Here is a 17434-nt window from a genome sequence, read left to right as displayed (position 1 = left end):
TTGGAGTTACTGTCCTTTTTAGATTGCTTATCGCCTTTTGCTGGTTTAGAAACAATGGGATAAAGGAGAATTTTTTGTTACCTTTATTAGCCAAGATTTTGTCCTGGCACCCATCTGAATGGTTGCTATAGACACCTATGCCTCATCTTTCCTTGTAAATCACCCTCAGTATAAAGAAACATAGCTATGGAGCATGTTTAATGGCTGTCTATCACCATTTTCCTGTTAACAGCAACCCACATTTTAAATACATGTAAAATTATTCAAGAATTCAATAGATTGCGCCGTATCTCCCAAAATACACATGTACAATGCCAGCAAGGTCTGTCGCTATGACCACATTATCTATCTAATAACTGTACCTCCTCTATTATCTGTCAGGACGGATATACCAGCTTTCATTTACAGCTGAGACAATAATAATATACCAATTAACAGAAGCAATTTAGTTGGTTCAACCTCACAGAGTCTTCATTTTCTACAGATTAAATTGGTAAAAATTTGGATTTTTTTTAAAACACTGAATAATTCCATATTTTATGGTACTCTCAGCAGTACAATCATTATTACACTGCTTGTGCTTGTGTGCAAAAAAAGGCACATTTTTTCTATTTTTTTAGGTCATAGTGTTACTACTGATTTTATGGCCCAATTGTACATTTAATTTGACCCTGAGATTCTACAATGTGATACCCCTTTATAGGCAAAATAGAGTGACACAGAGTTCAGTTTAGGTCCTCAGACAGATGGCCAGACAAAATGACAGAAAGTACAAGAGTCAGCAGCAGTGACGGCCTGTACATTAGGGGAGCAGTGGCGCGTCTGACCCTAATCTACATGCAGGGCACCGGAATGGATTTCAATGGGTTTTTTTTAAGCACATGATTAGAGCCCGAGGCTCCAATTGGCTTCAAAAAAGGGTGGGCTTGGGGCACAGAGCACTGCGCCCCGAGCCCACCCAGTTGTGTGGCAATAGCAAATTAATATTCGCTATTGTCTTCCTGCATCTCCTCCCAGCCAGTCTTAAGATCCGATTGGCTGAGAGGAGAAGCAGTTGTATTGGCCGCGGAGGGAAGGAGGAGGGAAGCCGCCGATGAGGAAGCCACTGTGAAGCCGGAGGCGCAGGGTGAAGCTGCAAGGGAGGAAGCCGCCTCCGAGGAGCAGGAGAAGCAGGAAAGACGCAAAGCTGCCCACGACCTAGATGGGGTAAGTGCGGGGCTGGTGGGGGGGATGAACGAGCGATGGGGGGGTTTATTTGCCGCCCCCCCCAAAATATACAGCACTAGCCACCACTCATAAGCAGATTAATGGCCAGACAGGTAAATGGAGCAATGCTAGACAATAGCAGATGTAACAGGTGGATGGTCAGAGAACTCACAAAAAAATGGGTACAAACAATCCAAACAATTCACAGGAATAATCTAAAGCCGCCCATACTTTAATCAAATTTAATCAGAATTTTGACCCATGTATGGGCAGATTGGTTGTGCAAACAGCCTGTTGGAAATTTTTCTTTCGCTCCATGTATGGGCAAGCGGGTGTACAACCAGCCTATTGGAAATGTTTCTCTCGATCAACACCGCCAACTATAGCCGGTATGCTTAAATTAGGGATAAGTAGGTTGGCAAACTACTAAGACCTTGCTGGCAGATGGAGCAAAAACAGCTTCTGACATAAAAATTCAAGTAAAAGGTGCTCATTCACACAGGTGCCATAGCTTGTGAAGCCTGAATGAGGCATTTGTTGCTGGGTGTTGCATGCAGGCAGCTTTTGTTATTCTAATGGAATGAGAGAAACAAAATGTTACCCCAGCACCACTGCCAATATAAGAGTGCAAAAACTGTGATCCGGTGCTCTAGCCAAGGCGTTCAGGCCCCACAGGTGCAATACTTGAATCAGGAAGGCTGGCAACTCGGATTGCTCTTGAATAAAAGTACTTTATTTGTTACATGGATACACCTGTACAGGCTAAATGATTTTTTAACCTGTTCAGCACACAAAAAAAGAGAAGATGTCAAGATTGCCATGGTGTACTTCTCGGACGTGTTTTGACACATTTGAAATATCTTTGGCATTAGTATTAGTGGTGTCATTCACATGTTCCGAGATTCTAATGCCGCGTACACACGGTCGGACTTTTCGTCTACAAAAGTCCGACAGCCTGTCCGACATACTTCCGACGTACCTTCAGCGGACTTGCGGCAGACTTTCTTACGAACGGACTTACACACACACGACCACACAAAAGTACGACAGCCTAGTACGCGGTGACGTACACCAAGTCCGACGAGACTATAAAACGGAAGTTCAATAGCCCGTACGACACCCTTTGGGCTCCTTCTGCTAATCTCGTGTTTATCTCGTGTTAGTAGAAGTTTGGTGAGAGACGATTCGCGCTTGTGAGACTCGTATTTTTCAGTTCGTTTTAACTGTTGTTCAGTCTGTGCTTGTGAGGTTTGTATCTGCTTTTCAGTGCGTTTGGTCAGTTGGCATTGAGAAATCTTTGTTTTATTGCCCGCTCGTTCCTGATTTTCAGGTCGTTCTTCACAGGCCTTGCTGTTCTTCAGTGCGTTCTGTTTAGTGCGTTCTGACCAGCCGACCGTTTTGAAGCCATGTTACCCTGTACGTACTCGTCGTAGAGCTCGTGCATTGTATGTGCTTGGTGCTGTAGTTTATTCTTCAGCCCAAGTCCAGTCCATGAACAGGGCGAGGAGGAGTTCATGGACCAAGAATTGGTTGCTTCAGCGTGACCAGTTCTGTCACATGCCTTTGCTCCGTGAGATCCGTGAGAATAATCCTGAGGATTTCAGGAACTTTCTCCGGATGACGGACCCCGTTTTTGACCGTTTGTTGGCTTTGCTGACCCCCTATATCAGCAGGCAGGATACCTGCATGAGGCAAGCCATCACTCCGGAGCAGAGGCTGGTCGCTACCTTGCGGTATTTGGCCACAGGGAGAAGCCTGCAGGACCTTAAGTTCTCGACAGGCATCTCCCCCCAGGCTCTGGGGATCATTATCCCAGAGACCTGTTCTGCCATCATACAGGTCCTGCAGAAGGACTATATTAAGGTAAGATATTTTTCTTTTATTAGCATCACATGTTCTTTTATGTAATCTTTGATAATGTGATGTATTTCTTGCTTCAAACACTACTTACCATCATTGCAATATAGTGTGAATGTCCCCTTTTTATCCTCACACATGCTGGAATTTTTTCCTGTTATTTTTTGTCATGCATGTATATTTTCCTTCAATAACCTTCCCTCCCAGCATGAAGAAGTGATGGGAACATATCCACCTAGTCTACTCATTTGGAATGTATTTTGTTTGAGTGTATTTAGTGTGCTGCTAATGAGCAATTATCTAGATTTCACAACCCCCCCACCCACCCCCCCCCCCCCCCCCACCTAAACTCACTCCAAATAGTGTGCTGCTAATGAGCAATTATCTAGATTTCACAACCCCCCCACCCCCCCCCACCCCCACCTAAACTCACTCCAAATAGTGTGCTGCTAATGAGCAATTATCTAGATTTCACAACCCCCCCCCCCCCCCACCTAAACTCACTCCAAATAGTGTGCTGCTAATGAGCAATTATCTAGATTTCACAACCCCCCCACCCCCACCCTCGTTAAAATTTGCTGGAATGTTCTGTGGTGTTGATTTGTCTAAAGCAAATATATGTTGCACTTTGCAAAATGCATGTGCACTCTACAAGTGCATTTGTTCCAGTGCTTTAGTAAATGAGCAGAAGCTCTGCTGATTTCCATCATCAAATCATATGCAAGCCTCAAAGTGTTTTCATTAATTGCCCTTGCATGTGATTGTGTACTCCTTGCAACATGAATGCCTTTTTACATTACCTCATTTACTGTAAGCTGGTTAGCAACTGCACCTGCAGAGTGCGACAACTGCAGTCTTGTAGCCTTTTTAGTCCCTAAATTCCTGCGTGTCCTAAAAGTAATCTTTTTTAGGGATTTCACAACCCCCTAAAATGTAATCAATGTTCCATCAGAGGGGGTGAGCAATCTGATAAGTGTGCCTTTCCATATTAGTTATTCCAGAACAATTAAATTATTGAATGTTATACTGATGCTGGGGAATAATGTTTTTAATTGTCTAATTTTCTTGCAATGTTAGCTTCCAAATTAATTGATTTTGGTTTTCTTGTTTGATTTCCCAGTTTCCTTCAACGCCACAGGAATGGCAGACTGTGGCATCCCATTTTGCCAGCCGTTGGGACTTTCCCAATTGTGGAGGGGCTATAGATGGGAAACATGTCCACATTGTGCCACCACCCCATTCGGGGTCATATTATTTTAATTATAAGGGGTTCCACAGTATTGTTTTAATGGCGGGTGGTGTCGGCACACTATGATTTTTTATATGTGGACGTGGGGAAGAATGGCCGGATGTCGGATGGAGGAGTATTTGCCCAGACGGAGTTCTGCCAGCGTCTCCAGAGTGGTGGCCTGGGATTGCCACCTGATGAGGATAACGTGGAAGGACTCCCCTTTGTCTTCATTGCCGATGAAGCCTTTGCTCTCAGCAAGCACCTCATGAGGCCATTCCCCCAAAGAACCCTCACCCCGGAGAGGAGGGTTTTTAATTACCGGCTGGCCAGAGCTAGAAGAGTGGTTGAGAATGCGTTTGGAATTCTGGCCAGCCGGTTCCGCCTGTTTCAAACAGCCATTAATTTGGCGGAATACTAACTTAATTTTATCATTTTATCGTGCTGCATTCTGCACAAACTTTTTAAATAAGCATTCTCCAAATTATATAGGCACAGTTGGGCCTGAGGCCGGACAAATAGAAGCCAACCTTACAGGCCTGGATACTGTCCGTACTGGCTTGGCCCCCCAAAGTGCCCGTCAAGTTAGACAGCAATATGTTAATTATTTTATGGGTAGGGGGGCCATTGCAATGGGCCAGGATATATAATTTTTGACAATAAAAAAATTATTGATGAAATCTTGCATTATATTTATTGCTTGCCTTTCTTTTGGGCTGTCTCCTAGGTTATGGTCGAGCAGTTGTAGTGCCAACTGTATTGTAATTTTAAATGTCTAAATAAGCTCCATTGCCACTGTAAACAACTTTTTTACAATTATAACTAAAATGATACTGAGCCTTGAAATAACAAACCACACATTTATTTAATTCCTATAAGGAGATGTTTTTATTAATGGTTGTTATGCATTCAGTTCTGCATTTAGTATAAAATGTTCATAGACAAAAATAGAATGATATCTTAATAATGTAGCAAAATATAATTATATCTAAATATTTATACCTAATCCACAAAAAAATATTTTTGGCTTTTTGATTTTCACAAACAGGCTTATTTTTTTGTTTTGGGAAAATCAAGTTTTGTTTTGTTTTTTTTTTTTTTTTAAAGCAATTTTTTTGTTTATGTTTTTTTTTTTTTTATCAAGTTATTTTTGTTTTTATTATTTTTTTTTAATAAAGTTTGTATATTATTTTTTTTGGTTTTTTTAACATCAAGTTTTTTAATTTTTTTGGTTTTTTAACATCAAGTTTTTTAATTTTTTGGGTTTTTTAAAATCAAGTTTTTTAATTTTTTTGGTTTTTTAACATCAAGTTTTTTAATTTTTTTGTTTTTTTAAAATCAAGTTTTTTAATTTTTTTGGTTTTTTAAAATCAAGTTTTTTAATTTTTTTGGTTTTTTAACATCAAGTTTTTTAATTTTTTGGGTTTTTTAAAATCAAGTTTTTTAATTTTTTTGGTTTTTTAAAATCAAGTTTTTTAATTTTTTTGGTTTTTTAACATCAAGTTTTTTAATTTTTTGGGTTTTTTAAAATCAAGTTTTTTAATTTTTTTGGTTTTTTAAAATCAAGTTTTTGATTTTTTTGTTTTTTTAAAATCAATTTTTTTTTTTTTTTTTGTGTTTTTTTTGAAAATCAAGTTTTATTTTTTTGTGGATTTTTGAGGTATTTACGAGAAACAGCCCTCCTTTTTTACATTAGGTTAAACAGCCATTTATGTTCTGCCAAAAAAAAAAAAGAGAAGGCCCAGAATGGGGTCAGCAAAACAGGAAATGAAGGACATGATTGATGTTTTGGGGTTTAAAAAAGGGCATTTAGATTCGACCCAAAACATCAATCATGTCCTTCATTTCCTGCTGCATACGATCCAGCCGATTCCGCATTTCATCGATGTCCTTATTCCAGGCCATTATTTGACCAATTAGCCGTTGGGCACTTTCAGAGGTGAAATAGTCACTTCTTGTTGTTGTACCTAAAGTGGAATGAAACCAAAAAATGTCTTGAGAAATATGCACACATACATAGTTTACCTTACCATAAATCAAGCTGTTGTCTCAGACACTGACCTGGTGGGGTGCCCATGTAGCCTAATTCCTCCACATCCTCGGGGGTGGCACTATTGCTTGAATGAAGCACAACCAGATCCCCTAAAATAGAGTAGACAAATTACATTAAACAAAAGGCAGCCATGCATAGATTAACGTAAGCTGGTGTGTCAGACACTCACCTGGTGGGGTGCCCATGTCGCCCACCTCTCCTTCCTCCACATCCTCAATGGGACTTGGGCTTATTTCCCAATCATGTTTTGCTTGGGGTGGACTGTCTTCTGGTTGTTGGCTGAGTGATTTTTCCCCTATGTGAAACAAAAAATTATTAATCTAATTAGCACACAGATATTTTAGTACATAGTAATATTCCAACATTTGTAATGAAGTGGTTTGTGTAGAGTTCCTATTTTACCTCAATATTTAAAATTAGAAAGACATATCGGATAGATAGATATCAATATCTCAAAATATAGTTAATAATCTTTTGATCTCTCTCTATATCTGGAACAAAATCTCTAAATATCTAACTAAATGTAAAGCCAAAAAATTAAGATAACTTCAAATCTTCAAAAAGAATGTTTTACATTTCTATATCTATCTATCTACCTATCTCTATATTTCTCTCTCTCTATATATTTCTCTCTCTCTCTATATCTCTATATCTATATCTATATCTATATATATCTCTCAATATATATATATATATATATATATCTCTCTCTCTCTCTCTATAGTTATATATATATATAGTTTTAGATATATATATATATATATATATATATATGTATATATATATATATATGTATGTATATATATGTATATGTATATGTATATATATATGTATATATGTATATATGTATATATGTATATATATATATATCTATATATATATATATATATATATATATATATAGATATATATATATATATCTAGAGATATATCTCTAGATATATATATATCGATCTATCTATAGATATGTAACGAGGTTTATTAAAAGATCGTTTAAAACGATGAACAAAAAATCGGATAGGAAGGAAAAGCACATGGAGCAGTATACAAGGTAATAAACACAAGAGAAAAACACGACAAGTACTTACTTTTTTTAAGAACTTTCCGGATACGTCGGTATTGATCCGGCTCCCTGAGTTTCAGGTCAGACCATCTTTTTCGCAGTTGATCTTTGGAGCGCTGGACCCCAAAAGATGCCTGCAAAGTCTCCACGACCTTCGCCATTATTTTGGCCTTGCGCAAATTTGGCCGTGCGTACGGCCCATAATTGCCATCATAGTCGTCTTTGTGAAGAATGGCCACCATCTCCACCATCTCTTTAAAAACTCATATTAGAGGCCTTAAATCTAGGCCTCATAGATTTCGCTGACGTTCCAGCCTCCGGGCTGTCTCCACTACCTGAGGTCGTCAACATTTCAGGTGTCTCCGCCATTCTTTAACTCCACTACGCGCCGTAACAAAAAATGGGCGGAGAACATGAGTTAAAATCGAACGTCAGGGGCGGGCGACGCAGGCGGAGTTTCACACATGCGTAGTGTATAAAGAGCCTTGCGCACGTGTCGTACGTACGTTCTGTGCGTCGAATTAGGGGGCGGAGAACATGAGTTAATTTCGAACGTCAGGGGCGGGCGACGCAGGCGGATTTTCACACATGCGTAGTGTATAAAGAGCCTTGCGCACGTGTCGTACGTACGTTCTGTGGTAGGTGATAGTGGACCTGGACGTTACAAAACGAAGGTAATTTTAGATATATTTTTTTTTTTTTTTTTTTGGTTTTTATGGTCATGACTTTGTAGCAAGCGGCCTATATGGCTTGATAGATTGATGAGGCCTACATAGGGAGAAGATGATGAGGGGTTAGCCGAAACCTATAATAATAAAAGTGTTTTTTGTCTTGTGACTTCATCTTTTCCAGATATAATGAATCCCCTATTTAAGGATCCAGAGTTCCTTACATCTTTTATTTCCAAATATCGAGAGATGAGGAATTTGTGGGAGGTGAAACACCCTCAGTATTATGCTAAGCATGTGAGGAAGTCAATGCTGGAGAGACTTCTGGCCTTTGTCCAGGCGACCATCCCGGAAGCAACAATGGAGACATTGCTCAAGAAAATTGGGGTCTTGAGGAACATGTATAAGAGGGAGCATAAGAAGATCCAGGAATCAAGGAGATCAGGAGCATCAGCAGATGATGTTTATGTACCCAGGCTGTGGTACTATAATCAACTCCGTTTTCTGGATGACCAGAATGAAGCCAGGCCATCACTTTCAACCCTTCCCTCCACCCTTCCCTCCACCCCAGCAGAGGCTGATGAGGAGCAAGCTGGGTCTTCCATCCTGGATGAACCAGATATGACCATCTGGAGTCAGGTAAATTATTTTAACAAATATTTACTGTACTAATATTAATGATGTTAACTGGATGTTATAATTGTCTAAAATAATTTGGCACTCAAAATTGTGTATACATATCAATTGACAGTAGTGGCTAAATATGTTTGGCACCTGCTTGAAATAATTATGGTGTCTGATTAGACTCTTTTATTAAAGAGAAGTATTCACATTGAATTTGCTATTCATGAGAAGCAAACTGTGTGTCATTGATGAACCCAAAAAAATATACTCAAACTATTGTCCTTTTTTTATACACAGGATGAGTCCATCCAGGAGGAATGGGGGGAAAGTGGCAGGCAGGAGGAGACCAGGCCCATGGACAGCCTGGAGGAGGCCGGATTCACCATCATCCTGGAGGAGGCTGGGCCCAGTGTCAAGCAGGAGGTGGCTGCTCCCAGTGAGGTGGCTGCTCCCAGTGAGGTGGCTGGGCCAAGTGAGGTGGCTGGGCCAAGTGAGGTGGCTGGGCCAAGTGAGGTGGCTGGGCCCAGTAGGAGCCTGACCGAATCCCAAGTGCCTCCCCTCCACCTTCCCAAAAAAAGGGCCAGGAAGGGGATGGTCACACAGGACGCATCCCTGCGCCTCATGCAAGAGGCCACCCGTTTTTTAAGGAGCCCCCCCGAAGCGGAAGAATCCTATGGCTGCTACTTAGCCAGCAGGCTTCTTCAGATGAATAGGGAGCAGCGCCTCATTTGTGAGCGCCTATTTGGGGAAACAATCCATAAGGGGCTGCAGGGCACGCTAACACAAAACACCCAACTACATGAGGCAGCCCCCCCTCCTCCTCCTCCTCCTCCTCCTCCTCCTCCTCCTGCCACAACTGAAACACCAGAGCCACAGCCTCAAAAGAAGGCTACAGGGAAGGCTGCAGGGCAGCGTGGAGGAAAGGCTGCAGGGAAGAGAAGAAAATGATGACCTGGGTTCAGTCTGGTCTGACAGAAGACGCAGGCTGTTGTAGGACCACAGTCTGGGGACATCTAGATCATCTGCTGGTGCTGTTGATCTCTGGGATTCTTGGACCAGATTGTGCTCCCTCTTATATGGACTCCGCAAGATCCCAATTTTCTGGTACACCGACTTTTTCCAGCGTTGACTTCCTCTTTATTTTATTTTGACCATGAATAAATGGATCTTTTTTGAGTTTAGCAAAAGACTTTATGTGTTTTCTTTTAAATCATTGATTTTACACACAATGTTAAATTAACAAGGGACAACAATCTCATTGAGTTTGAAAAAAAACACACCAAAAATACATTACTAATGTTAATAATGTTCAAGTGGTAAGTCTTGAAAATCAAAAAATTTACGTAACCAAAAACGGTGCTTTGGGTTAACTTTATCTAAAAACTAAAAATAATCACTATAAAAAAAAAAAAATAATAATGGGTTCTTTGTGTTAACTTTACAAACCTAAAAAAAAAAAGGGGGAAAAAGTATTATTAGTATGGAAACATTGTTTTTAAAATGCATACTATATCATTCATGAGATCAAAGAGAAAAAGAATCCAGAAATCAGTTTGGGAGAACTCTGATTATGAACAGCAAAACACCTTCGTTCTTTAGAGCCTTCGTAAAGAAGAAATAAAATGCGCTGCATTCAACGATCACAGATTTTGCAGCGTGATGAATGTGCTACCTACAATACGAACACTAATTTTACTAGACCGAGTGCTTCCGTTTAGTTTTTGCTTATGAGCATGCGTCGTTTTTTTGTCCGTCGGACTAGCATACAGACGAGCGGACTTCGGGGTCCGTCGTAGTTACGACGTAAAGATTTGAAGCATGCTTCAAATCTAAAGTCCGTCGGATTTGAGGCTAAAAAAGTCCGTTGAAAGTCCGGAGAAGCCCACACACGATCGGATTACCAGCCAGCTTTAGTCCGTCAGCGTCCGTTGGACTTTTGTAGACGAAAAGTCCGACCGTGTGTACGCGGCATAACTCTCAACGGACGTATAGTAAACCCAACATTTTGCAGGTTGCAGGCACTGCATTGAATTACATATACCACCAATTTAGAATTGCAATGAATGTATTGTTTGATGGTATATGTTTTCTTGGTTGAGAGGGAAGACACCGAGGTGCATTTTTTATGTCTATGGCACTGCCTGCAGGTGTTTTGGCCACACATGTAAGACCCTATAGTAGAAAGCCAAGTCTGTGGTTTAGCAGTTAACTCGGGACCCGGTGCGCGTGCCCGGCGGCCGCGATGTCCGCCGGGCACCCGCGATTGCCGGGTAACAGAGCAGGAGCGTGGATCTGTGCATGTAAACACAGATCCACGTCCTGTCAGAGAGGAGAGGAGACCGATGGCGTGTCCCTTGTACATAGGAACAGCGATCGGTCACCTCCCCCAGTCAGTCCCCTCCCCCCACAGTTAGAATCACCTCCTTAGGTCATACATTAACCCCTCGAGCGCCCCCTAGTGTTAACCCCTTCCCTGCCAGTCACATTTACACAGTAATCAATGCAATTTTATAGCATTGATCGCTGTATAAATGTGAATGGTCCCAAAAATGTGTCAAAAGTGTCCGATGTGTCCGCCGCAATATCGTAGTCACAATAAAAATTGCAGATCGCCGCCATTACTAGTAAAAAATAAATAAATAATAAAAATGCTATAAATCTATCCCCTATTTTGTAGCTATAACTTTTGCGCAAACCAATCAATATACGCTTATCGCAATTTTTTTTTACCAAAAATATGTAGAAGAATACTCATCGGCCTAAACTGAGGAAAAAATTTGTTAAAAAAAAAAAGTGGATATTTATTATAGCAAAAAGTAAAAAATATTGTGTTTTTTCAAAATTGTCCCTCTTCTTTTGTTTATAGCGCAATAAATAAAAACCGCAGAGGTGATCAAATACCACCAAAAGAAAGCTCTATTTGTGGGGAAAAAATGATAAAAATTTAATTTATGTACAGTGTTGTATGACCGCGTAATTGTCATTCAAAGTGCGTCAGTGCTGAAAGCTGAGAATTGGCCTGCATAGGAGGGGGGTTTAAGTGCCTAGTAAGCAAGTGGTTAAATCTCAGCTGTTTCAGCAAGAAATGTCTGAGATTAGAACCATTAATGGGCAGGCTGAATGTACCAAGTTGATCGATCAAATTGGGTACAACCAGCCTGCCGGATTCTTATGATTATCACTAGCGGTTGCTATATCTGCTAGTGATAATCACTGTTTGTTTGGACAATACAATTGCTCAGCAGAAGGGATTCTGCTGTCAGCACTGATTGTGCTGACAGGGGAATCATGTAAATTTCTTCCCTGCAATCTGTGGTTGCTGGAAAGAAATTTGTACCATCTATTGTCTAACTGAAAGTGAAAGTTAGTAAATGTCTTGAAAGAACATGAGGGGGGGAGAGACAGATGGGGGATAGAGATAAGGACAGTTCAGTGATCACTGTGTACTGCAGTGTGCACATGACTCTCCCAGGTCCAGGCTGGATGATCAGGCATCTTTGGCACACAGAGGAATCTGCAGCTGCTGTTTTCATATTTCCCACCCACACATCCCCTCACTTTAGATACATCTGCACATTGGGGATAGTGTGGGAGGGGCGGGAAGTCACTGGAGGAGCAGAGGTGGGAGGAGCTGTATTCCTCCCTGATCTCCCGTCGGGGGGGGGGGGTGGGGGGGGTGGGGGGTGATGTGTTCGCTGGGCTGTGTAAGTGTCACAGACACTACAGAGCTGCAGCCACCAGTCTCACAATTTACAGACTGATTCTCCTGTCCTACGGACGGGAGAATCAGTCTGTTTCTTCACAGCTACCAACATAATGGGAGGCTTGTCCGCCCCACCCCTGCTGGTTCAATCCCTCCTGAAGTCGCGCTCCTCCCTGTCAATGAGGGGGAGGGAGCAGATCGGTCGGAGCGGCTCTCATATTATGCTCAGAGTCAGCGAGCAGAGGGAGGGGGAGAAATCCGCCCCCTCTCACACTCCACCCAGGGCACCCGTCCCTCTCGCCCACCCCTTTTACCGGCCCTGGCGGTGACAGTGTGCCACTAAAGGGATCCATTTTTTTTTTTTTTTTACACATTCTGACATGAGCCAGCTGGGGGACCAGTTTATTTATTTTTTAATCACAGTTTTTTGTTTTTTTAATTACATCCAAAATAATTAAAAAGCTGAACAAAACACAAAGATTGTGAGGAGTTTGCCACTGCTTACATTGCTAAAATTATGTATCACAAATCAAGTTTTGGAGAGTAAATATAGCATTACTTCTATCATGCCTATTTTTTCTGTTGTATAAGCTTTACTCTAATTTGAAAGACAAACTATTAGCAGGAAACTGTACGAAACTCACTGATGTAATGAAACCCAGTTGGAAGCTGTATGATAAATGGATGACCTTTAACTGATGTAATCAAGCCCTTGTTTATCTCAGAATAACACACGTTGAATGCACAATAAATTGTACCTGTCAGATCATAAATTGATCTGCTGCTGTTAATGATGTATGCAGATTCCTTAGCTCGATGGAAGCCATCTTGATATCCAAATTTAGCAAGCTGCTCATCTGTGTCAGCCTTTCAGCTGCAGCACTGAATGAACATGCTTGATGGCTCACCTACAGAGAATCCGTGCATCCGTTCATGCTTTTATTAGCTGCATATCATTAAATATGTTTACATTTAAACTGGCTAGGGAAAATAAAAATACACAGTACAGTACCTGGCTACCCTCCTTCTGCCAAAAGATGGCTGGCTGTGGATTTCCTGTTGCCTCGCACTGGAATGTGACCGTACGTCCCAAAGCCACAACATGATCACGCGGCTTTACCACGAAATTTGGAGGTTCTAAAAAAAGACAATACAATTAAACTCTCATAATATTATCATTATCCGGTGCGAGACGGAATGGGCCTCTCCTTCCTCATCTGTTGGAATCTGGGAATATTATGTAACCTAATATTTCCATGGGCTGACAAGGTGATCCTCTGTCAACTATCAGTTCATAAAGAATCTGACTCTCCCTGAAGATTTCTGAAAACCCTAGCTATACTAGAAGACATCTATCAGTTCATTTTTGGCTGCTCAATGTAAGGAAATTGCACAGAATACTATTTATTTAAAGAGAAAGTTTCTGTCTGGCATAGTGTGGACAAGCATTCTGTGGATGATCACGAGTGCAGCTTATCAACTAATTTAAAGAGACTGGGTCACCAGACCATTCATTTCAACATGTTTCCATAACATTACTTTTAACATATTTTAGGCATGTTATTTACCTGTTAAAGCCTCCCTTGGATAGACACTCAAAAGTCTTAAATCTGCTGATTTGAGCAGCCATCTTGGATGTAATGTCAGCAACCCCTGCAAACTCAGAGTTGTAACTTAGGGATTGATTTACTAAAGTCAAATAGACTGTGTACTTTGCAAAGTGCAGTTGCACTCTACAAGTGCAGTTGCTTCAGAGCTTGGTAAATAAGGTAAAGTTTCAATTTGCAAAGAGTACCCAATAGCGTGCAAGGAAAATAAAAATAAACTGCATTTTTGCTTGCACATGATTGGATGATGGAAGTCAGTAGGGCTTCTGCTCATTTACTAAGCTCTGGAGCAACTGCTCTTGCAGAGTGCATTTGCACTTTGCACAGTGCACAGTCTAGTAGGGATGAGCCCGATGTTTGAGTCGAACGTAAGTTCACCCCGAACATCGGGTGTTCGCCCGTTCGCCGAACAGCAAACAGTATGCAGCATTCGCGCCACATTCAGAACGCTGTTAAAGTCCATGGGACACTAACATGAAAAACCAAAAGTGCTAATTTTAAAGACTTATATGCAAGTTATTGCCATAAAAAGTGTTTGGGGACCCGGGTCCTGCCCCAGGGGACATGCATCAATGCAAAAAAAAGTTTTAAAAACGGCTGTTTTTTCAGGAGTGGTGATTTTAATAATGCTTAAAGTGAAACAATAAAAATGAAATATTCCTCTAAATATCATACCTGGGGAGTATCCTTAGTATCACTTCTCCCAAAAAAACGGCCGTTTTTAAAACTTTTATTTGCATTGATGCATGTCCCCTGGGGCAGGACCCAGATCCCCAAACACTTTTTATGGCAATAACTTGCATATAAGCCTTTAAAATTAGCACTTTTGATTTTCCATGTTTGTGTCCCATAAACTTTAACGGTGTTTGCGTGTTCGTACAAATTTTTTGCCTGTTCGCAAGTTCTGGTGCAAACCGAACCGGGGGGGGGGGGGGGGGGGGTGTTCAGCTCATCCCTACAGTCTAGTTTCCTTTAGTAAGACAACCACTTAGGCAACACATAGTATTCTTCTTTGCTCCTACCCTGGCAGCTACATAAAGGGTTATATACAGAGGTGAAAGGAGGGGTAAAGGAGCTTGGCCAGCACAAAGAGTAAGTAGACACTCCCAGAAGAGGAGAGAGCAATGACGTGTAAGAAGAAAGGGGGCTCTGCTAAGCAATTGAATCTTCTTATATAGTCAGATTTGCTTACAAGTTGCATTGCATGCCAATTACAAAAGTTTATGAAAAAATGATGTAAGTAAGCATATACAATACTTGAATAAATGCAATGTGACACTTTGGCTGTGACAATAGCAGTTCATATAACTGCTAGAGGCTCAAATGCAAAAGTGACCAACGGGACATATCTCATAATTGCTTTAATTGGCTGAAAAATGCCTTACCTAGGCAGGAGTTATACAAGAGGAATATATACAATAAAAATAAATCTATATATAAGTAAGGATGTTTGCACACTGCTTTGACAGCAATTTGCATAGAGTGCCTAATAGGATTTTTTTATTAATATAGAGGTCTCTGTTGTAGGATTACCTTTAAGGAATTGTTCACATGAGAACACAGTCACACTGTGCGCTGCATTAATGCTTTTTTTTGCAAAACGACAGTTCTGCTGATTGAATGACAAACTGCAAGTCAATGCACCCAAAGTGCAGCATGAAGCACTATGCATTGGGTGAAACAGACTCAAATAATAGATTTTCTGATGTCCATGCTGTTGGAGGATACAGGAAAATGCCTGACAACACATCTGGTGAGAATGAGCCCTAAGACAGAACTTGGAGCTTGAGAACAGAAGGAACAAAGTTGTATTTTCAGCTCTAGCAGCTCTACCAGCTTGTTCCTCTTATGCTGGTTTATACAGTTTGTATGGTTACTTCATCTAAGAGTAAACAGGATATGTTGGGAACCATATGTTATATGTTTATGGAAATATACAGCTGCACCTGGAGATAAAATACACGAAGTTTCAGCAAATTTCTACTCTATCCCAAAAAAAAGAGACATTGTTTCTGCATCCATAAAAAATCTAATAGTAACCATTTCTAACCTATTTTTGTGCATGATTTACAGGTCTTTATATGATACTTTAAAGCCAAATTCTGACCAAAAACTAACATTTTATTACATTTGGACAGCATGGGCATACGTTAGAACTTGTATGTTTTTTCTGCTGTTTGGGTCTTCACTGGGGGGATTTTCATTAACTTTCTGTTTTTGACAACCATTGGACTGGAAGTCAAAGGAAATTTCCCTAGTGAGGACACAGACATTAATAAAAACCTGAAAGAGAAAGGGACTTCTCTGCCTTCTCTTTTCTAGGGGCAGATGATTATTTTGCATGTCTCTATATAATACTTTAAAGCCAAATACCTGCCAAAACAAAAATAATTTAGAACCTCTGTCTGTTTTTTACTACTGTATTGGTACTCACTTGGGGAATTTTCATTTACTTCCTGTTTTGACTGGACAGGAAGTAAAAGAAAATGTTCTTAATGAGGACACATACATCCGTAATAACCTGACAGAGAAAGAGTCTTCTCCATTTTCTCTTTTCTGGTGGACTGCTCCTTAGGCACTGGAGGTTGACCACTATTCCGCATATCAGGGAATGGGATGCTGAATTAAATAATATTATGAGAATGGACTAACTAACTAAGTGAACTAACCACTCACTTACATGATCACTATCAGAACTTTGTTGCAACATAGAGTCTATTTATTGTATTGAATTTGAATTTGTTAACCTTTCTCATCTCCAATCCTTTGATTTGACTGAACAGAGTTGAAGGGCTCATTCTGATGTAGCGGGATTCCCCCCATCATCCCTTTTCTCCCTCCTCATTCCCCCCTCTACCTGTATTTCCTCCTTCTGGTCCTTACCTTTCTCCCTGGGCACAGTGGCCAGTGGAGCTATGATTCCCCAATTGCCTACAGCACTCTGAATGTACGTTTGGCACCTTTTCTCTTAACCAACATTTCAGCACATAGATATTAACAACTTGTGTTATGTTGTGCTTGTGCCTCAGTTGTAATCTCTAATGGGGGAGCCTGTCTCCACCTAGGTGCTCTTTTAAAAATCTGACAGAGGTTCTACCCCTTACTTACTAGCTAAAACACAAAACAAAAAAAAATATTTTGATTGCTATTGGTATCTCCATTGAGGAGATTTTTCCTTGCTTTCTCTTCTGCCTGGCATCTATCCTAGACCGAAGGTGACAGTGAATCTCCCTATCAAGGATACAGACATCAATTGAAAACTGACAGAAGTTCTAACCCTCTTCTATTCTATCTTAATCAAACCTTTGGATGGAGTTGGACTTTGACCAAACAAAATGAATAATTGTGTTGTCAACCAGAATAATTTGCTATCTGTGCCATTTAGCTTTAAAGCTGAGCTCCAGGAAACTTGAAAACTCTCCCTT

General features: G+C 40.7%; 1 protein-coding gene across 4 annotated transcripts in view; it reads right to left on the bottom strand.

Moving 5' to 3' along the window:
* Positions 1–17434, bottom strand: part of ROBO1 (roundabout guidance receptor 1) — a 1646584-nt gene that overhangs the window by 130585 nt on the left and 1498565 nt on the right. For all 4 annotated transcript variants that reach the window (XM_073617022.1, XM_073617020.1, XM_073617021.1 and 1 more), the window contains one exon: positions 13415–13539. In XM_073617022.1, the coding sequence (XP_073473123.1) occupies positions 13415–13539 (125 nt within the window). The remainder of the gene's footprint in view (positions 1–13414; positions 13540–17434) is intronic.

Source organism: Aquarana catesbeiana, linkage group LG02, assembly GCF_042186555.1.
Source record: "Aquarana catesbeiana isolate 2022-GZ linkage group LG02, ASM4218655v1, whole genome shotgun sequence".
Classification (NCBI taxonomy): domain Eukaryota; kingdom Metazoa; phylum Chordata; class Amphibia; order Anura; family Ranidae; genus Aquarana; species Aquarana catesbeiana.
Note: the sequence above shows the minus strand (reverse complement) of the source record. Positions and strands in the feature narration are given on the sequence as shown.